The sequence below is a fragment of the Chlorocebus sabaeus genome, chromosome 20 (assembly GCF_047675955.1).
Source record: "Chlorocebus sabaeus isolate Y175 chromosome 20, mChlSab1.0.hap1, whole genome shotgun sequence".
NCBI lineage: Eukaryota > Metazoa > Chordata > Mammalia > Primates > Cercopithecidae > Chlorocebus > Chlorocebus sabaeus.
In genome coordinates this window covers 59,441,201-59,464,522 of record NC_132923.1, presented here as the reverse complement: position 1 = coordinate 59,464,522, position 23,322 = coordinate 59,441,201, and the positions used below count along the sequence as shown (strand labels likewise).

At 37.8% G+C, this 23,322-nt stretch overlaps 1 protein-coding gene across 2 annotated transcripts in view; it reads left to right on the top strand.

The window, feature by feature from the left end:
• The window catches only part of AK5 (adenylate kinase 5), a 287,532-nt gene that overhangs the window by 53,051 nt on the left and 211,159 nt on the right, over positions 1-23,322 (top strand). For both annotated transcript variants that reach the window (XM_007978238.3, XM_007978240.3), the window contains exon 6: positions 8,871-9,062. In XM_007978238.3, the coding sequence (XP_007976429.1) occupies positions 8,871-9,062 (192 nt within the window). The remainder of the gene's footprint in view (positions 1-8,870; positions 9,063-23,322) is intronic.

Here is a 23,322-nt window from a genome sequence, read left to right as displayed (position 1 = left end):
CATATTGATGGATTCATTTGCTATATTATTAGAATTTTTATGTCTATGTTCATGAGTGAAATCAGAAAATTTTTTTTTTTTCCTCTAATGTTGTTCTCAGCTTTGGATTATGGTGGCTGCATAAAATGAATTGGAAAGTATTCCCTTTTTTGGTATTTTACAGAAGGCTTTTGTTAGATTGGTTTCTAGTACATTTCATCAGTGAAGCCACTTAGGTCTGGGGTTTTGTTTTTGTGAGAGTTTTGAATTATGGATTTAATATCTTTTATAAATATAGGACTATTTAGGCTTTCTGTTTATTCTTTTGTCAGTATGGAGAAGTTGAGTTTTTCTAGAAATCTGTTCTTTGTTTTTGAGACAGGGCCTCATTCTGTCAACCAGGCTGGAGTGCAGTGGCACCATCATGGCTCACTGCAGCCTTGACTTCCCCAGGCTCAGGTGATCCTCCCACCTTAACCTTCTGAGTAGGTAGGACTCAGACATGCACTACCATGTCCCACTGAAATCTGTTCATTTTATATAAAATTTCCAAATTGTTTTCATAAAGTTATTCTTAATATCCTCTTTTAGCATGTTAAACTTTATAGATAAATATTTAGAGATTCATTTATTTTTATTTTCAATATTATTTGTGCCTTTTCTGTTTTTCTTCATTAAGTTTTATTAGGGATTATCAATTTTATTAGTCTTTTCAAAGAACCAACACCTTATCTATAATATGTTTATTTTATATTTTATTAATTTTTATTCTTTATCTTTTCTTCTTTCTACTTTTTAGTAGATCTTATAAGGTCTAAATTTTTCTCTTTTTTTTTACCATTTTTACATGGATAGATCACTGATTTCAACCTTGCAAATGTTTTAGAATGTCATAATTTTGTTATAATTTAATATAAAATATTATTTTCTGCCATTGTGATTTTTTGACCCAGGAAATATATTAATATTAGTGTTATTTAATTTTAATACATAGGGATTTTCTAGCTATATTTTTATTATTTATTTATTTTATTTATTTATATATTTTTATTATTTATGCAGAGCTTATTTCTACTATAGCCATTAATGATTATATGATTTCAATCATTTCAAACTTGTTGAGGCTTCCTTTATGGCTCAGAATATGCTCAACTTTTATAACAACTTCTCTGTGTGTTTTTAAAGACTTTATCCTCAAGTGGGTTGTTGCAGTGTTATAGGTAAATATTGGTTTGTCAATTGTGTTGAAATCTTCTGTATGCTTACTGATTTTTTTGCTACTTATTCTATCAGTTGCTCAGAAAGATCTATTAAAATTTGCTACTATGATTGTGGATTTATGACTTTCTCCTTTTAATCCTGTTCAAGTTCAGCTTTAAATACTTTGAGCTAGTTTACGAGGTCATGCAAATTAGAAGTTATTATTTCTTTCTGGATAATTAAACCTTTTATCATAATGACATAGCACTCTTTAGCTCTAGGTAATACTTTTATCCCTACAGTATACTGCTATGTTTGATATTTGTATAGTTTTACCAGCTTTCTGTTGTTTAGTGTCTTCATGGTATGTTTTTTCATCCTTTTACCTTTAGCTTTTTTGCGTCTTAAAAGTGTACTGCTATATTGAACACCTCTGAGGCCCCACCTCATAACCTCTGAGTCCACCTTTTACTTGGCCATTTTTGCTGTGACTAGCTTTGTGCCAGTGTAGTGTGCAGTAACTCATGGTGTATGTTTGGCTTTCTGCCCTGAGGCACTCCTGCACAGAAGAACCCAGCCTAACACACTCTTATGAACAGCAGGTAGTTGAGTTTTGTTTTTGTTTTTATCCAGTCCATATTTTTTAATTAAAATATTTATTCTGTTCAAATTTAGTGTAATTACTTATATGCTTGGGTTTAATTCCAGTATTTTACAATTTACCTTCTATTTGTTCCACTTGTTTTGTGTTTCTTCTCTCCTTTCTTATGTTTTTTGAGTTAAAACAATTTTTATTTTTTAATTCCCCCCCCCGTGCTAGTTAATTATATCTTATGTGACTGACAGCTTTTTTAGTGCTTATTCTAGAGCAGGGGTCAGCAAACTATGGCCCATGTACCAAGTCCTACTGGTTGCCTGTCCTTGTAAATAAGTTTTATTGGAACACAACCATGCCCATTATTTTGCCTATTGTCTGTGCTACTTGCACACTACAAGACCATATGGTCTGCAAAGCCTGAAATATTTGCCATCTGGTCCTTTACAGAAAGAGTTTACCCATTCCTGTTCTAGAAATTATGGCATATTATCATTAACTTATTAATGTCTCATAGAAATCAGTACTTTTACAGTGGCAAAAGTACCCTTCCTGAACAAGTAAAAGACTTTAGAACAGTTGAACTTCATTTACCTGCCTCATGACTTATGTGCTGCCTTTATTTGTAAATATCACAAGATACTTTTAGTATTCTTTTATAAGGTTAATATTTATTTAGGTTTACCTACGTATTTACCATTTTCATTGCCCTTCATTCATTCTTCTGGGCCAAGTTTCTATCCTGGATCATTTTTCTTCTAGCTAAAGAATACTCTTTGATGTTTTAATTACTCTAGAATTTCTGATGACAAATTCTCTCTGTTTTCGTTTGTTTGGAAATGCTGTATTTAGTCTTCAGTTTTGAAAGACTTTTTTTTTCTGGATATAGAGATGTAGGTTGGCAGTTATTAAATATCAACACTTTAAAGAAATCATGTCATTGTTTTCTGACTTTCATTGTTTCTTTTGAAAATTTAGCTGTCAGTCTGATTGTTGCTTCTCTGAAAATAATCTCTCATTTCTTTTTTGGCTGCTTTAAAGATTTTTTTGGTCTCTCTAGGTTTTCAGTTTTACTATAGTGTGCTTAGGTTTGAGTTTTCTGTTTATTATTGTTGGTTTTTATACTGCTTCTTGGATCTGGGATTTGATGACTTTTGTCAGTTTGGAAAATTCTTAGGTATTATATTTTCAAATATTGCTTCTTCATTTTCTTTTTTTCTAGAGCCTTCTAACCATGTCTCAGGTGTCTCTTTTGCTCCTTTCCATATTTTTTCTACCTTTTTCTTCTTTTGCTTCATTCTGGATTATTTTCTTCTGACTTGTCCTTTTTGTTCTCTTTTCATTTGTCTCTGTTAAACACATTCAATCCCCTTAATACAATAAAAGTTTGAGGGTATCCTAAATGAAATTTAGTTATCTGAGGGTGGGTCACACATACTCTTGATAGTATACCATTTTGGAGTTCCAGCAAAAGCCTGGGGGTGGGGTTTGATGTGGTTACTTTCTAGAGCCTCTTCCCCTGGGTGGGCCCCATATACCACTTTTTGTCCCCTATCCCTGTGATCTGTTGAAAGCTCTGCCCAGAAATTGTCTCCATGTTAAATGATAGTGAAGACCAGTTGTCTGTCTTTTTTCCTTTTTTAGAAAGTTTTTGTTTCAACTGTGATTTTCTCTTTTCTTTAGTACTTTACTTTCTGGTTTCTGACAGTTTAGCTGATCTGAATTATGGAGTCTAGACCCTCTAACACTTCTTCATAAAGAACAGGACAGTCAAAAGTACTGACAGTTAAGAACAAGGAGCATTAAAATGAGCTCACTTTGCAGTCTGACACAATGAATATGTCTTTGCTTATACAAAGGCAGTCACAGGTTCTTCTTAACAGAATAGTCATTCAAGTAAAGGCTTTAAAAATGAACGGAGGAAGATTAAATTGTCTGGGTAATGAAATAAGAAAAAAAGACTGACTTTGTTGATTCCACAGGAGAAACAATATCAACAATTTGAAAGTTTACTTCCGTGTAGACAAAAGTGATGCCTCACTTTTTGGTGGTGGTGTTGTTTTGTAATTTATTTATTCACTCATCCAATCAGCACATATTTTTTGAGAACATACACTAAGGAAAAGGATGCCGAGGATCCTATGACCATTATTTTGTTTGCTGATACTTCTCAACATTTCACAGTGAATTTCTTAAAAACTTTCAGGGTCTTCACATCTTTTAAAATAGAATGATGTCTGCTACTAAAGTTTGGGGAAAACATAAACAGTTTAAGTATATTTTCCCTTTAAAATGGAACACTATTGGAGAACATGAGGCCGTAATACATGGTTCTATGCGAGGGTTACAAGGAATCCCATGAGCGTGCTTATGGCTGAGGTGGAGCAGTCAGCTGATTATGCCTACCTGCTGTGGTGATCTTGGCTATTTTGTATTTTGATTTTTTTAATTCCCAGTCGTATATTATTTATCTATTTATCCAGGCTTAAAAACGGTAGAAATTTACTTCTCATAGTTCTGGAGGCTACGAAGTGCAAGATCAAGGCACTGGCATATTTGGTGTCTAGTGAGGGCCTGCTTCCTGGTTCATAGCGGTCTTATCTCTGTGCACTCACATGGTGAAAGGGACAGGGAGTCTCTGGTTTCTGCCTTACAAGGGCACCAATCCCATTCATGCTTTTTATTTATTTGTGTATTCATTGTATGTTTTTTGGTTTGAGGTTACCATAAGGCTTGCAAATACTATTTTTTAACCCTTTATTTATTTATTTATTTATTTATTTATTTATTTATTGAGACAGAGTCTCACTCTGTTGCCAACCTGAAGTGCAGCAGCATGATCTCATCTCACTGCAGCCTCCGCCTCTTGGGTTCAAGTGATTCTCCTGTCTCAGCCTCCCGAGTAGCTGGGACTACAGGCGCGCACCACCATGCCCAGCTAATTTTTGTATTTTTAGTAGAGACAAGGTTTCGACATGTTGGTCAGGATGGTCTCGATCTCTTAACTTCATGATCTGCCCAACCTCAGCCTCCCAAAGTGATAGGATTGCAGGCATGAGCCACCGCACCCGGCCCTAACCCGTGTTTTAATCTGATAACAACACTGTTTGCATAAACAAACAAGCAAGCAAAAAGACAACTAATAAAAACTCTATGCATTAACTTCATCCCCCCATTTTTAAACTTTTTTGTTGTTTTTATTTATATCTTATGTCTTGTAAAGTTGTCATTGTTATTATTTTTGACTGGTGCATCATTTAGTCTTTCTACTTAGGATAAGAGTAGCTTACACACCAAAGCTACAGTATTATAATATTCTGTGTTTTTTTGTGTGCGTACTTACTATTGCCAGTGAGTTTTGTACCTTCATATGATTTCTTATTACTCATTAACTAACTTTTCTTTCTGGTTAAAGTACTCCCTTTAGCATTTCTTGTAGGACAGGTCTGGTGTTGATGATATCCCTTAGCTTTTGTTTGCCTGGGAAAATTTTTATTTCTCTGTCGTGTTTGAAGGATATTTTTGCTAGATATGCTATTCCAGGGTAATGGTGTTTTTTTCCTTTAGCACTTTAAATATGTCATGCTACTCTCTCCTGGCTTGTAAGGTTTCCACTGAACTAGTCATAAGGCATTAATTTATACTAAGGAAAGACAGAAAATTAATCACAGTTATAACATTCAATAGCTTAGTATATTCATTTCAAGGTCATCTTTTTCAGACCTGAAGTTGCATTTATTGATCAAAAATCTTATATATCCCACTTAATTTTTCTGTAAACCTAAAATTGCTTGGAAAAAGTCTAACTAAAAACATACGTAAGCAAAATGCAATTTTATTCAAAGTATTAAAAAATCACATAAATTTCAAGCTGTCGCTAGTATTTCAAAAGCCAATGCCTGTAGTAAAAGACAGACTATAGTGATGATTGTAATCATTGTAGTAATCGCACATGTGTAGAAGGCTATCCATGGCCTTACTGTGTCAAGGAAAGAGAAGCACTTACATTAACAGACTAAAACGAACACAAAATGTATTAAAGTAAAACATTTCAGTGGGAAATGCAAAAATGTAAAAATACAAGAAGTTTTTATCTGCATTCAATGCTGAGTTAGTTTTTTCTTATGTTTTAATACACGTTATCACCAAACCAAGCACAATATATCATTTTATTTGTCAACAAAATTCTTATGTAATCTAAAGTAAAATTTAAATTATATCTTTTATTATAGTGGCTGAAGCTGGATGTTACTGATAATTATGTTTATGAATTTTATAACATAATATTTGATAAAAATAAAAGCTTTAACTTCACGTAATCTCTTTATGATATATCACACAAATATTCCAAGTGATTTTCTAATTTTTTAAGGTTTCTCAAAAATGATTTGCGTGTTTTTTAAAAATTAGGAAATACTAACTTCTGAGTTAGGAGTTTATTCCTTACTTTACAGTTGGGAAAACTGAGGTTCAAAGGGGTTGAACAGTTTACACAAGGACAAACAACTAATAGAAGGCAGATTCTAGATTCAAACCCAGGATTGTCTGATTCTACAATCCACGCTCCTAATCACCTTTCCTAGCATATTCCTGTGCTTACACAGTGGCAGTGAGAATTGGAAGACAAGATGTCTGAACAATGTTGTTTCTTTTTTTTTTCTGGAGACAGAGTCTTGCTCTTGCCGCCCAGGCTTGAGTGCAATGGCACGATCTCAGTTCACTGCAACCTCTGCTTCCCGGGTTCAAGTGAATCTCCTGCCTCAGTCTCCTGAGTAGCTGGGATGACAGGCACCACACCTAGCTAATTTTCGTATTTTGTATTTTTAGTAGAGATGGGGTTTCACCATTTTGGCCAGGCTGGTCTCGAACTCCTGACCTCACGATCTGCCTGCCTTGGCCTCCGAAAGTGCTGGGATTACAGGCATGAACCAACGCATCTGGTCATTTCAACAGTTTTTTAAAGACAAAATCAATAGGCAACAGTGAAAACTTGGATAGATAGAAGTTTTGATGAGTAAGGGTTAGAATTGATACTAAGTCTTCCAGCTAAGACATTTAGGACAGGAGTGTTGCTACAGTAAAAATAAATAAGATGAGATTTTATTTAGGTGGGAAGTTGCTGAAATTAATTTTTGCCGAGTCACAGGTAACATTCAGACATAAATAGAGCTGTCACATAGACATTTGAAAATATAGAACTGGGGTGCTATTGAAAGTCAGTGTTGACAGTGGAGATTTGAACTTTATCAGCTAAAGGTAGTGGCTGAAACCAAAACAGTAGAAGGACACGGAAAGAGTGAGAACCTGGAGAGGGAAAACAGTATGATCTAAGCCTTGGAAAACACCCCCCACTTCAGGGATCTGAGGAGGAACCAATGTGAGCAGAAGACAAAACAACAAAATAAAAAATAAGAAGTTAAAGGAGAACCAGAGCCACATAGAATCATGAAAACTAAGAGATAGTAACTGTGGCTAAAATGTATTGAGCACCTGCCATGAAACATACATGCTGTGTATTTTATATTATTTAATCTTCATAATAACTCAAGGAGGCAGGTTCGTGTATCTCTATTGACAGATAAGGACATAGAGGTTTAGCAAGATTAAATTATGTGCCTATAGTTCAGCTGGTAAGTCCTGGGGCAAAAAAACTGGAATCCATGTCTCCCAGCCTCCCAAGTCCATTTTTTAACTAGTGGTCTCCAGAGTGCACAAAGCAAACCACTGTGATATGGGGAAAAAATCATTAAAATTACAATGGTAGAATCCCATCCTTTAAAAATTGTATTTTTATATATATTTTACAATGTGCATTCTGTACTAGTATAGTAATACATGCATATCATATGTACATGCATAATTAGTAAATTAATAAGTAATTGGGGTATATGCTTAAAACATTTACTAATGTGAAGATGCAGTAAAACACTTTGGAGATTATTGCTTCAAACCACTATGCAAACTGTCTTTTTGCCTTCTCCCGTTCTCAGTTATAAGCTGCATTCACCTCATATGGTCATGTTATGTTTTAAATGCAATCCTAGTTCTAATTTAGTTAAACAGAAACTCTTTACTTCATAGGTTCTTTTCATGCCACTCCTCAGTATTTTCTGAAATTTATGAAGACCTTTGGGCCTTTCAGTACTTTGTGATAGTGAAAGGAACAGAGGCCTTAGACCAGACAGACTTGAGTTCAAATATTAACTTTTACTTTACTGACCATGTGATCTCAGACAAGTACTTTAATTTCTCAGAGCCTCAGTTTGCTCATCTATGAAATGGAGATAACATTTACCTTGCAGATTGTTGTAAAATTTAGCAATACATTTTTTTTTTTTTTTTTTTTTTTTTTTTTTTTTTTGAGACAGAGTCTTGCTCTGTCGCCCAGGCTAGAGTGCAATGACACGATCTCGGCTCACTGCAACCTCTGCCTCCCAGGTTCAAGTGATTCTCCTGCCTCAGCCTCCTGAGTAGCTGGGATTACAGGTGCATGCCACCATGCCTGGCTAATTTTTTTGTATTTTTAGTAGAGACGATTTCACCATGTTGGTCAGCGTGGTATCAAACACCTGACCTCGTGATCCACCCACCTCGGCCTCCCAAAGTGCTGGGATTACAGGCATGAGCCACCACGCCCGGCCAGCAATATCTTAAGGAAATAGCATTGGGCCTGGCATACAGTAGATAATTTTTAAATGGTAACAAATAGTAATCATAGCAATAGTACTTGTTTACTGTAGAGAACACCTGTGGCCCAGTAGTTCCTCCCCTCTAAAATCAAGTCGCATATACAATATTTTTAGCAAAGGTTGGCTGAGACTGTTCTTAATTCAACTTGGAAACTTATTTGAGCATATATAAAAAGTGTTGGCTACTGCATATGGCCACATGAGTTAGGGAATGCTATTTACATGGACTACAGTGGGAAAGGCTGCTCCTGGCCTTGGGTAGAGCGGCAGCCCTGGAAATATACTGGCAAAAACATACAGGGCCAAATATATGGCAGCCTCCACAGAACAACAGGAAATGGATGCAGCTGCCCACATGCATTGGTTGGTATATTGAATGCCTCTCTGTTTGTTGATGCTCTCCACAGATCTGTACCCCCGACTTGGTGGTATTCCTGGCTTGTGCTAATCAGAGACTCAAAGAAAGATTACTGAAGCGTGCAGAACAGCAGGGCCGACCAGACGACAATGTAAAAGCTACCCAAAGGAGACTAATGAACTTCAAGCAGAACGCTGCTCCATTGGTTAAATACTTCCAGGAAAAGGGGCTCATCATGACAGTAAGTTAGCTCAAGTTTTACAAGTCCTATACAAGAACGCTCTTTCAGATCTCTCATTAGCCTATGTTCTCATGTAGAAATCCTCTATACCTTAAAAAGTGGTTTTTTGGGGGTACAGAACCAATGGAAAAAAAATGTATCATTTTGACCTGATTCACCTTTTTAAGTCATAATTTTTTTTAAAAACTTTCATTTTAATTTAATTGATTCTTATGAAAGAAGATAAATTTTAACCTTGGCCAAAATTCTTTAGTCCTTAAGTAAAAAAGTGTTTTAAAATAACTGTCTGGGTGATTGTAAGCGATATTTGTCCAGTCTCTCCACTCGTCTGTCTGTCTTTGGAAGCCTAACAAAATTGATAGACTTATAACCACACAGTTGATGTGGGGTGATGATAGATTTAAACGTTGTTTGTCATAATGTACTACATAAAGAAATGAGATTCTGACTTCACAGAAAAAGTTTGCTAAGGGTTTGACTTGTCATAAAGAAGTGATAATGTGTCAAAATGGGAGGTAGTCACCCTTCTGCTCCTTTGATGCAATGCAAATATTAATGTTTTCCTAAAATTTTAGTTTGTTTTGTGGCTGATGATATTCAATATGCCAATGAAAGATGACACTGAATCATTAGTTTGTACAGTTTTTAGAATCTAGAACATTAGAGGTGAAGGTTCAGCTAAATTTATGATCATCACAACATCAGATTCCAGTATGAAAGTGTAGAGGAGACAAAGAGGATAATGGGTCATCTGAAGAAAGCACTTTATGCAAGAAGACACTAAAACCACAGCAGCTCCTTGACAGCTGGATGGTGGCAGACCTTGGCAGAATCCTCCTCTCAGCCCTTGGACCCGGGCCAGTGGACCAAAGAGTTTTGTCTAGTTGGGTTCCAGGCCTCTGTAGAGAATCTAATCAAAGCGATCCATGCCCATTGCAATAAAAAGCACATAAAGACTTTTATTTCACAAATGTTAGGTAAACCAGCTGAAGCCCATCCAGAGAGCTCCTGTGATCTTAACAATTTCTGGGTTAAAACTCTCTTCATTAGACTAGGATGCCCTCGGGCCTGAAAGAGACAGACATGACATTTGAAAAATAATTTCTTTGCAATCTTTTTAGCACCATAAAGAAATATTCAACATGATTTGCTCTTTGAGTCAAAGTTGTCATGTCGCAGAATTGTAAATCTGATCTAGAAATTGTTCACAATGCCAGGGTTCATATTTTGATTTAAAGCAGGCATTGAGTAATTGAAAAGATTTGGGAAAATCAGGGTGGATGCTTCTATGGCTATGTTTTGTTGGGGTTGTTGTTTGTTTTTTTGTTTTTTGGGGTTTTTTGTCTTGTTTTTTTGAGATGGAGTCTTGCTCTGTTGCCCAGGCTGAAGTGCAATGGCATGATCTCGGCTTACTGCAACCTCCATCTCCTGGGTTCAAGCGATTCTCCTGACTCAGCCTCCCAAGTAGGTGGGATTACAGATGCCCGGCTAATTTTTTGTATTTTTAGTAGAGACAGGGTTTCACCATGTTGGCCAGGCTGGTCTCGAACTCCTGACCTCATGATCTGCCCACCTCAGCCTCCCAAAGTGCTTGGATTATAGGCTGTTGTTCGGTTTTCTCACCAGTTACCAGCACTAACTTCTACATTGTATCATAAAAAAAGAAATTTGCCCTACAAACCAAACCCCAACTGTAAGGTGCAAGGCCAGATTTAATTGATATTTGCAAGGCTCAAAGGTGTTACCAGAGTGTCTCTGATTACTCCCTGCTTGTCACATTCGTCATCACAAGCAGAGCAGATTTCTCAAATGAATGCGGAGTGGAGATTGTTAATTTACTAATATTTTGCATGGAGGTGAAATGCCATTGCCTCTAATTGAAGGAGTCAATAACAATGTGGATGACAGCCTGTAACCTCACTGCTAAAACCAAATGAGCTTTAAGATAAATGCTTCTAATTACTGAGATAAAACTTGCCTAGTAAAGTCACCTTTTGGAAAGCAATGAACACAAACACAGGCTAAGCTCTGGGGAATATAATTTGAAAAAATTGTCTGACAAAGAAGCAAAACACGTGTCCTCTTTTAGAACCTGGATCATAGTTTACTGCTGGAATTAAAATATATTTGGTGACACTTCTGCTTTTAAAGATGAGTTAAATAATAAAAATGATCATTTATATTAATAATAAGCATGTTAAGATTTTAATAAAAATCTGGGGATTAATAGATAAAAACCCAAATATTTCCTTTTCTCTGTAGTTTTTTTTCCCTTTTCTCCTACCTGCCCCTCCTAATTCATTCATTTACTCATTCAGTAAATATTTACTGAAAACCAGGGTACTCTGCTAGGGGATAGGGGTGCAAGAGCTAAGTAAACAAAGGGTAAGGATCTTTATTTTGACACTGACATATTGCAGGCACCTAGAACAGTACCTGCTCACTATATAGTAAGCTCCAGGAAGTGAACAGAGCTTGCAGCATGTGAAGAAAGAGATTAAACAATCAGTTATTAAGTGTGATGACTGTTGAGTTATTATGTGTGATAATTGTGATGAATTAGTAAGTGCAAAAATGTGCAGGGTGTCCTCACGTATGTCATGCACTGTTTTAGGGATTGGAATTCCCTGTGGTGAATAGAACAGACTGTCTCCACACTCCAATAGCATTAATCACTTATCTCTGCACAGAGTTCTTAAGGGCTACAGAGACCATGTCCCTGTTTAGTATAGTTGAGAAACTTCATGTTGGTACTCCTCTTCTCTGGGGGTTTGGTGTCTGAATCCTGTCACTTGGAATCTCAGTTCCATTGCCATTTAATAATTTCATGATCCCCTACAAGGTACTAGCCTCTAGGACTTGATCTCTATCTGTAAATTGGAGACAGTGTTACCTACCTCATAATATTGTTGTGTGGGTGAAATGAGAGAATATACATAACATGGTAGATGATGGTAATGCAGAGGGCGTGTTTTAAGATGCTCCATGCAGCCGCTTTGCCTGATTCAGATTCCAGCTGCACCACCTACCACCTGTGTGACTTCCTGCAGGTTACTTATCTACTCTGCAACTCGTATGCCTTACCTGTAAAATAGGTATAATCATCAATCCTACCTCAGTGTGATTGTGAGGATTAAATGGATGTTGAGAGCTTAAAATGAGCAGTATTTACTGTACCCAATGTGTAGTCTTTGATCCCTCATCCCTCTCAGGAACCCTTTTTTAAAAAGCAGAATTAATTAAGACAGGTCAAGTTTTTGTAAGTTTGATGAACTTTTTAAAAAATATATGCAATTTTGTTTATTTTTAAAGAAAAAGATCTTAAATTGTGCAAAAAGAAAAGTTCAGATGCAATGTATATGTTATTTTTCCAAAATGCATTCAAAACTTTGTGCCATTAAATGTTCTATTCAGCCAGAAAAACACAGAATTCACCAGGGAAATGGATATACACTATGTGCACTGAACAAATACTACTGAATATTTGTAATAATCATTAAAATCCATATTTAGCTTTAGACTGTGAAGTAAACAAATGGTCATTTTCCTTTTGGACTTTTTGTAGGAGTATAACTTGAAATCAGAGGTAAGCTGTGGTCACAGGAGGTATGAAGAGGCCTACTAATTCATACCCAGGTTTACCAACTAAATCTCTTCAGCTGGGAAAGGCAGAGGCTGAAAAAAGGTTAAAATCAGGATTATTTATTGTTCGCCTCCTGGGAAGTGGTCGAGGAATGTGAGGAGGGCTACAATGGCATTTAACAAGGCTGTATAGACCAATGATTCCCTAATTTTAGTACTTACTAGGCCAGAAAAAAAAAATATTTTTTAAGTAGGGGCAAGATGGCTTTTTAATTTTACAAAGTGAAAGCATTAGAAAAAAAACTCCCAATACTTGCCTTATTTTTCTAATTTTGCTGCGGATTGGGAAACACTCATCACAAACCAGCATCAGTATTGGGAAACGAGTGACACAGAGAGCACCATCCTGTCAAACCACACCATTGTTTATTACTAGACATTGCCCCCGAGTCCCAGATAACCCCTTTCACACTACAGTTGCTTCATTTGCCCCATATCACTTCCCTTCAAATTTGAGAATCCCTGCATTATGCATTTCAGATTTACCACTGAAACTATGCACAGTTGACCCTTGAATAACACAAGGTTTGGGGTGCCAGCCCCCGTGCAATTGAAAATCCACTTGAAACTTTGACTCCCCCCAAACAGAACTACTACTAATAACTTACTGTCAACCAGAGCCTTATCAATAACATAAACAGCTGATTAACACATATTTTGTATGTTATACATATTATGTACTGATTCTTACCATAAGGTAAGATAGAGAAAAGAAAATATTATTACTTAAGTCATGAGGAAGAGAAAATATATTTATTATTCATTAAGTGGAAATGGATCATCATAAAGTTCTTCATTCTTGTTATCCTCACACTGAGTACACTGAGGAGGAGGAGGAAGAAGAGGGGTTGGTGCTTCTGTCTCAGAGTGACAGAGGTGGACCAAAGTGGACCACGTTCTTCAAACCCAGGTCGTGAAGGATCCACTGTAATTCCCATCCCGTCAGACACTCCTAGCCAAAGTAAAAATAAGTAGGAAGAGTAAAAGTTAGTTTAGAGAGAACTGCTGAATAATTATTTGTTAACTGACTTCACATTTCGTAGGAACCAACACTAACATTTAAAGTATAATAGTTCGTTTATCCCTAAACTCTCGATGTACAGCCACTGGTTAATTACCACCAACTCCACTTAGCATCACTGCACAGGTGGTAGAAATGGGAAGAAAAATAACCCAAAGGAGAAAAGAATTTTTTTTTTGATACAGGGTCTGGCTCTTTTGCCCAGGCTGAAGTGCAGTGGCGTGACCTCAGCTCACTGCAACCTCTGCCTCCCAGGTTCAAGCCATCCTCCCACCTCTGCCTCCCAAGTAGCTGGAATCACAGGTGTATGCCACCATGCCCGCCTAATTTTTTGTATGTTTTGTAGAGACAGGGTCTCGCTTTGTTGCTCAGGCTGGTCTCGAACTCCTGAGCTAAAGCAATCCACCCACCTCGGCCTCCCAAAGTGCTGGGATTATAGACATGAGCCACCGCACCCAGCCAGGAGAAAAGAAAACTAAACAGCATAAACACTTAACAGCAACCCACCTAAACATAAGAAAAGCAAACAAACGCGTTTGGTAACAACTTGCCCAAACAAACCCATTCTCCTAAAATTACTAGGAAGAAAATTCTGTTACAGCTTCTCAATAGGTAAGGGGTTGATGAGTTTGTAATGTGTGACATAATGAAGCTGTATTTCCTTTAAGTACTATCACTTATATCCTGTTTGAGCATCCATTGTCATGCAACCAAAAGCTCCCACTAATTCCTATTTGGTGGATTTAGTAACTGAGAAAATAGTTGAGGAAGGGTTTTTAAAGGTTAATAAATAGGAAAGACTGTGGAAGTATTCTGGAAGATATTTATTTAGGTGACAATGATATCTATATTCACCTGGATATATGGTCCTCTAAATTGCTTTTCAGTTGCCAGAGTGTATTTAGATTAAGTAAACAGTGCCTTCTGGCACAAAACCTGATGCTGATAGAACCTCAGTGAGAGCCCTGAAGCAACATGAGAGATACCGTATCCATTTTTGACTGGAATAAAGAGCAGCTTAAAAGGAATCACATTCTCTGGGCAATAAGCACTTATCAAATCTTACTGTGTGTAGAGCTGCCAAGATGGTGTCGCCCTCAGAAAAGTCCTGTTGCTTCCCTAAGGAGCTTGCCATCTCTGGGCATTACTCAGTGTTGCCCACTTAATTTACCTATTTACATACCTATTTGTAATTTTGGTTTTAAAATATCCAGAACTAAATTGAAAAGTGAATCTGATTACTTTCATATACTGTCATTATTGTGGGCTCTAAAACTAAAATACCATGATCACAATTTCTCTTTCTGATCTTTTGGATGGAAAGGAAAATAAAAGCACAAAGATAATGCCATTTGCTCACAAAATGGCAACCCGCATATAGCAAAGTATATCATCCACGGTCCTGGGCAGCAAATTCTGCTGGTTCCTGAACAGCATCAAAACAACAGGAAGAACAAGCAGATACCACATTTATAGCTCATTCTGGCATTCTGTCTCTGTCATAAGCAACGCCCTGACTCACAACTTTTCCATACCCAAAGCTCCCTCACTTCCAGTCGTCTTCACACCCCGTAGGCAGAAAGCAAACCAAATGACTCAGCAAATGCATCTCTCTCTCGAAGTTGGAAACTGCTGCTGATTATATGACAGTCCTACTGTCAGCATCGGATGAGAAGAGCTCTTGCACCAAAAATGCAATATTTTATTGTGATGTTTTGTACAGGTATTAACAGGAAAAATAAGGAAGAACTTTAAAAATGAATAACTTCCTCCTCCAACAGAATGTAAAATATTTTTCTGTTCATTTTATTATTACAGACACTCATAAAGCAGAGTCCAAAGAGCCCCACGAACAATTTTTTAACTAACTGAAGTATAAAGCAAGGCCCTCACATGATAACTATAAAACAAATAATGTGGACAAAATCGAGATAATTCAAGTGAAGACATTTGGAGATTCACATTAAGAAAATTCCAGTTCCAAGAACTGTTATTGACAGGTCTGTCTATAAATACTTCAGTTAAGATCTGTGCTATTTCTACCGGACTGTCTTCAACAATACCTTGTCTTTTTAAGTTTTTTAAAGCAAAAGAAAGCAAATTACTAAATAGTTGGTAGCTGAATGTCATGTCATACTAACAACTTCCTAAAACTCCGGTTTCAACCCTACAGATTCTATATGTGTACACACGCACACACATATTTTTAGCTGGTTGATTCTCCAGGAGACACTCTGTGATCAGAACAATAATGTTGACAATAATGTCAACAAATATTCCAGACTTCAGAGTTAGGTCTTCATTTACTTTGAAATGTTATACTAAGACTTACTGGGAACATGAGTAAGAAAATAATGTTTTGGGGCCAGGCAGGGTGGCTCATGGCTGTAATCCCAGCACTTTGGGAGGCAGAGGCGGGTGGATCATGAGGTCAGGAGATCGAGGCCACCCTGGCTAACATAGTGAAACCCCGTCTCTACTAAAAATACAAAAAATTTGCCAGGCGTGGTGGCGGACGCCTTTAGTCCCAGCTGCTCGGGAGGCTGAGGCAGGAGAATGGTGTGAACCTGGGAGGCAGAGTTTGCAGTGAGCTGAGATCGCACCACTGCACTCCAGCCTGGGCGACAGAGCGAAACGCTATCTAAAAAAAAAAAAAGAAAATAATATTTTTGGTAATGTCCTTAGACTAAATTTTTTTCATGCTTAAGGCCAAACTAATTGGAATTAATCAATATCTTTTAAAGAGAGATGGCACTATAGTTAAAGTAAATGTCTGTCCCCCCAAATAAAAGAAAAAGAATAAGCATTTAAGGCTTGCCAGTCAGGTAAATACGACAAAATATTGTTAATAGATGGTGCCTTAGAAAACAATAGCTAACAATTCCTGAGTGCTTAATATGTGCCTAGTACTCTTCAGAATGTTTCTGTTCTCACTTATAAGTAGGATCTAAACATTGATTACAATTACCTATATAACAAATTTGCACATGTACCTCTGAACCTAAAATAAACATTAGAAAAAAAACTAAAAAACAAGCCAAAAATGTTTTGCATGTGATAACTCATTATTTCTCACCTAATCTTGTTGGGGCAGATACTATTGTTATCTCCATTTTGTAAATGAGAAAGATGAAAGCACGTGAAAGTGTAGCCTACCAGGATCCCACAGGAGCGGTGGAGTCTCAACCCAGATCACACTGCTGGCCCCAAAGGCTGTTTTGTGATCATTCTGTTGTTCGTTCGTTAAAACGCTTTATCCAGGCTCTTGTCATTTGACAAGCATCTCTATGCAGCTGTAATCTGTTCATTTCTGTTTTTTAGAAAAGAATAAATGGGAAAATTAATTATATTTGGTACATTACATTAAGTTTTTAAAGTAATTTTTACTAGGTAATAGATGTAAAACAATTAAGAAATTCATAAAATTGATTAATCTAAGCACACATTAGAAGCAAAGAAATTATACTACAAATGGCCAATTGTTGGACCTTGTATTTTTGTTTATCTATACTACTATCTCCTTCTTGCTCAGTCCTACAAATGAAATGTAAAACCAAGCCTTCAGTTCTGGGACAGGCAAAGCACTGTCCTTGTCTGTCTTAAGCCTTACAGTTCCATTTCCCCATTACGATAGTCCTTTTATAGTAATTCATTCAAACCATTTTATTGAGGGCCTATGTATTCGTGGCACTCTTTTCATCAGACAACAGTGATCCTCCTTTTATTCAACAGCTATCTGTTGACATGCCTGATCATGACATTTTCCCATTTCCAAGGTACCACAGCAGGCACTGCAAGGAATACAAAGATGATGTGGAGCCCGATCCTGTCTGCGGGGAGTTTGTGGTGCAGGCACACAGACAATAGAAACATAAATAACTTGAACTCAGCTGGGGAAGGGGCACGTGCCACCACACCAAAGTAATAGAACAGGCCAGGAAGAATAAAGGGCAGGGAGTGAGTTCTTCCTGGAAAGATTAGGGAAGGCTCTCCTGGAAACATTGACCCTTGAGAGACAGGGAAGAGTTGGAACCCAGAAATAGGAAAGAAAGGCACGATAAGCAGACACAGGATATGAGTGTAGAACAGAGTACTGAGAATTAGAAACCGGGGGACGGAGGTGCTGTCATCAAACTGAGCAAGGCACTGAAGTGCTAGGCTAAGGAGGAAGGGTTTTTCTGTTGGCAAGTGCCAGATTGAAAGGCTTGGAGCGTGGGAGTGACACCGCTAGAAATATTAAGCTGGTAGCTGTGTGTGAAACAGTGAATGGAGGAAGCATCTGGAAGGGACGTGACAAGGGCCTGGACTGGGATAGTGATTGAGTGACACAGGTTTTACTTCTCCATAGGGCAGACCTACAACCATTTGGCACAGATGGCAAACATGGGAGTAATTGAAAAAGTGCTCTGAGGAGAAATAGCACTCAAAAATCACCTGCATCTGAGGTGTAACATGAATTTTCCCAGTTTAACCATTTTGGTTTACCCTTTGGATAGTGTTCATGGCAAAGTTGAAAGGAAAGGAGATAGGGAAGGAAAGGGAATGTAATCAGGACTCTGACAAGCTAAAGCATTATCAAGTGACATTAAAATCCAAGCCAAGAGAAAGTAGATTCAGTTGAATCACCAGTTTTTCTTTCTACTAATAACTGTTTCAAAATAATTCATTGAGTGAATAAATTAATGAATTAATTCAATCATTATAGGTGTATGTGGAACCATTTATTTTCATGGCAGACAGCCCTGCACATCTTGTAGCAGTGAGGACATAATTCCATTAAAGCACTGTGCAATAATTGGTCTTCACCAAATATAAAACGTTTGTTTCATTACAATAAAAGAATAACTGAGCCAGGCGCAGTGGCTCATGTCTGTAATCCCAATGCTTTGGGAGGCTGAAACGGGTGGATTGCTTGAGGCCAGGAATTGAAGACCAGCCTAGGCAACATGGCGAAACCCCATCTGTACCAAAAATACAAAAAATTAGTTGGGCATGGTGTTGCGCACCTGTAGTCCCAGCTACTTGGGAAGCTGAGGTGGGAGGATCACTTAAGTCCAGGAGGTGGAGGTTGCAATGAGCCATGATTGTAGCACTGCACTCCAGCCTGGGTAACAGAGCAAGACCCTGTCTCTAAATAAATAAATACATAAATACATAAATAAATAGCTATGGCTTAAATAAACAGGTTTATTTGACGTGTGTAAAAATATGTTCAGAAATGGATGATCTAGGGGTGTTACAATGACTAGATGGTGTCATCAAGGACTCAGGCCCCTTCTGTCTTTCTGTTCCAACATCTTTAATGCTTTCTCTTAGTGACAAAATGACTACCACTGCTCTGGTCATCCAATTTACCTTCCACACAGAAAAAAGGTGAGATAGTAAAGGGCTGGGAAGCCACAGCTATTGTCTGTCTTTAGGAAAGCAAAAGCTTTCCCATAAACCCCTTCTGCCTCCCTCATTGACTGGCTCCTGTGTCTCATTGGTCAGAAGTGGAGCATGTGTTTCCCCTACCTTCAGGGGAAGCTGCAAAATGGAGTTTTTAGCTTTACAGCCTCTGATATAGAGGAAGATAAAGGAGAAAGGAACTAGAATAAATGAATGAGGCAACCTATTAACCACCAAAAGATTAAAAATAATCCATTTTTCTGTTTGAAAAGATATGATAAAGTACATTTGTAAGTAATTCCTTTTTTTTTTTTTTTTCTTGAGATGGAGTTTTGCTCTTGTTGCCCAGGCTGTAGTGCAGTGGCGCAATCTCAGCTCACTGCGACCTCTGCCTTCTGGTTTCAAGCAATTCTCCTGCCTCAGCCTCCCAAGTAGCAAGAATTACAGGCGCCCGCCTCCACACCGGCTAATTTTTGTATTTTTAGTAGAGACTATGGTTCACCATGTTGGCCAGGCTGGTCTCAAACTCCTGACCTTGTGATCTGCCCACCTTGGCCTCCCAAAGTGCTGGGATTACAGGCCTGAACCACTGCGCCCGGCCCATTTGCAAGTAATTCTATCAAAAACAGTTAAAATAGAAAGTGTGCTTAATTACATTAGCTACTTTTCAGTAAGCACTTCCAATATACCAGACTCTTTATTCACCTTATATCTAATTCTCCTAGTCTTTTAAAATTAATGAAAGAAACAGAGGCTCAGAGCAGGTCAGGAACATGCCATAAAGCCTGAAGCCAGTAAACAAGGGAGCTGAGGTTTGAAATAGGTTCTATTTTGTAGGATCCCTCAGTAAATGATAAGGTATTGAACCAGAACTTATGTCCAAGTAGAGTTAAACCCCCCTCTCAAAACAGCCAGAAAATATATTGATAATGCCTGTTAATGTGAACCTGCAGGTTTTTGCTGATTGAGAAGCAACAATACCTGTTAAAAGGTAAACTGAGGCACAATAAAATTTGAAAGAGTTTATTTGCACGAACAGCGATTGATGAATTGAGCAACTCCAAGCTGGAAATGGTTCAGGAGATCAAGCAAGGGATCCCAAGGGGAAGGCTTTTCTGGAGCAAACACGGAAGGAAGTAAAGAAAAGAAAATATTTGATTGGTTACCATTAGACAGTTGCCTTATTTGAGCTATCCTTCTGGAGAGTCCTTAGTTATATAAGTTCTTTGGCAGCTTCTGATGGGTTAGCCTGAAGTTTCATTTTTTCTTTAATATAGGCATTTACAAGAAATAGCACAAGTGTCGTTTACGTTTGCAAACCGAGCAAAATTAAGGTCACTTACGAGGCCTAATTGGCTTTATCTGCTCAGAGATTCTTCAAGCCTAGTATCCATTTTAATTTACCTTTACATACTTAACTATACTTTTTAAAAAATAAGAAACTGGTTTCTAGGAGATGTGAAGAACTAACATACTGTATCAAGCGCAGCGCCCACTGGTTTACACATTTTAAACTATTTTAATCACTCACCTCTGTCATGTAGGTATTAAAATTATTTAGTGCCAACCGGGCATGGTGGCTCAAGCCTGTAATCTCAGCACTTTGGGAGGCCAAGGCGGGCAGATTGCCTGAGGTCAGGAGTTCAAGACCAGCCTGGCCAACATGGTGAAACCCTGTCTCTACTGAAAATACAAAAATTAGGCAGGTATGGTGGTCCATGCCTGTAATTCCAGCTACTCAGTAAACTGAGGCAGGAGAATAGCTTGAACCCAGGAGGTGGATGTTGCAGTGAGCCGAAATCGTGCCACTGCACTCCAGCCTGGGCAACAGAGTGAGACTCCATTTCAAAAAAAGAAAAAAAATTATTTAGTGCCTTGTGTGTGTCAGGTGTTTCTATTTAGATTATCTCATTTCAGGTAAAGATAGGGACTTGCTGCCTTTTCTTAAATAAACTCTACACTCTGCAGTCTGACTCTTGCCTCACCCACTCCGCATCTCACTCTGACATTACTCATTGATCCCGGTCTGCCCTGCTTCACCGTTCAGACTCAACTGCTGTTGTCTTCCTCACTATAATGGGCTTCCCTCATCTGTCTTTTTGCCTCCCACTCAGCTGGCCTCTGGAGGGTCCTTCTCCAGGCACAACTGCAGGATGCTTCCATCTAGTTTAACCCAACCTGGCAGGTGGGGACACAGGCAGGTATGCAGACATGCCCCTGCTCTGAAGGAGCCCATGGAGAAAAGGGAGGAAAGGAGATCAGTGAGTGGTCTCAGTGCATCTGACCATTGTAATGATAGGAAGAAGGATGTACAAAAGGCTGCAAGAGGGAGTAAATTGCACCCGCCTTTCCATGATAACTCTGGTAGGACTGGATGAACTTGACACTCTGTGGAACAGAGATTATTCCATGCATTCAAAGAAGAAATGAGGCATCTGAAATTTCTAAGTGGAGTTATAGCCACCACCAAGTTCAGGATTGGAAATGGGAGTAAGTGATGGGAAAGACAGAATCAAGAGCTGAGCAGCCAGGGAAGGAGTGGGGAATAAAATAAATTTTATCTAAACCATTCTAATTTCTGGTTGCTCTCTCCCCGCTCCAACAACCCCATTGAGGAATTTAATTTAGCTCAGTATAAAATAATCTACGAATATACTCATTCATCAGTTTCTTTTTAGGCAATTATTCTGAGATTTCTAGCTAATGTGGGGTACTGAAAGATGTATGAAAATGTTGATTTTTGGCTTTAAGAGCTCCTATATGAAGTAAGAAAGCCAACTCTGAATTTAAAGGGATGTCTGTGCAAAGGAAGCTTGAATGTGTGTGAGTTGTAATGTGATGCAGGCTATTCTTTTCAGTAGTCCACTTAGTAGGGACTGTGCAGCCAGCACAGTGCCAGACTGTAGTGGGTGCTTTAAAGTATTTGTTACATTAATGCATACATTAATGAGTTGGACTACATCTGTTCATCCTAATAAGTTGAGAGTGAACAAGAACTTGTTTAGACTTCATTCACTAGGATTAAATAAGCAGCTTTTCAGTAATGCTTCAAATTTGAGCTTTCAAAAATTCATGCTTTCCACTGTGGTCTAGTCTCTAACCATTGCCAATTCACAGGTTATTTGAAGGTGTCAGCAGCCGTGAGAGATTTCTCAGAAAATACCAGAGTGTGGCTTCAAACAATTTCCACAATTGTTGTCAAGTTCAGAATCAAGGAGGAAAAATAGAAGTAATAGATTTTTTGTAAAATACAAAACAAAACAAAACAAAAAAACCTTGTATCTTACCTGAAAGTTTAATTTCAAAAGATAAATAGTGTTGTGTATTGTAAGATAGGATTTTTCCTCTCTTCTGAAACTTATGCTTAAAAATCTGAATACAGACATCACAATCACTTGATACATACTTGATAATGTTTATTTTTAATTTTTTTGCCAAAGCTTTATTTAGAGTTCGTGTGTTCATGACAAATTAATTCTGGCAGAAGTTCAAAAAGATGATAAGGTCTCTTACAACTGAATGGTTAATGCAACAGTAATTTCCAACTAAATTCTGTCTGTCTCAGAAGATTTTGTAAAGCCTTAGGTGAAATCATTTTGGCTCAATGAGCAGTTGCTGGATGACTGCAGTACTTGTGATTGCTGGCTCATTTCATTGGTTCAATCTGAATTCTTAAAACAATGAAATTTGATATTAAAAATATCAAGTAGTCCATTTTCTAAAATCCCATGGATAGGTAATTCCACAGTTGTACTGCTCCACTTCATATTCTGTGAATGATAGCCCCACTTCAAAAATGTAAGACAAGAGAAGAAACATAGGAGACTTCAGTTATCTCAAATTTTCCTCTGTTACTTGTAGTTGTTCAAAATGGCATTCTCTGCAGCTAAGGACTTTTCCCTCTCCCTGCAGTCCTGATCAACCTCATCACCCTGCCTCGACCTGGATTTTTCTGGGAAGCCACCCTGGGGACAGATGCCCCACTCTGAGGTCCCATAACACCCCTTTTTGAGTCCATTCATGGCAATTACGTTATTTTATAATTCTACCTCTTTATGATTCTGCCGTCTTTCTACTATAACTCTGTCTTTGTAATTCCACTGTCTGCTCTCCTTTTTATAATTCTGCTGTCATCATCAATATTTTATTTCCAGCACCTGGCTTGGAGCCCATAAGTTCACCTTCAATATATATTTACTAAATGAATAG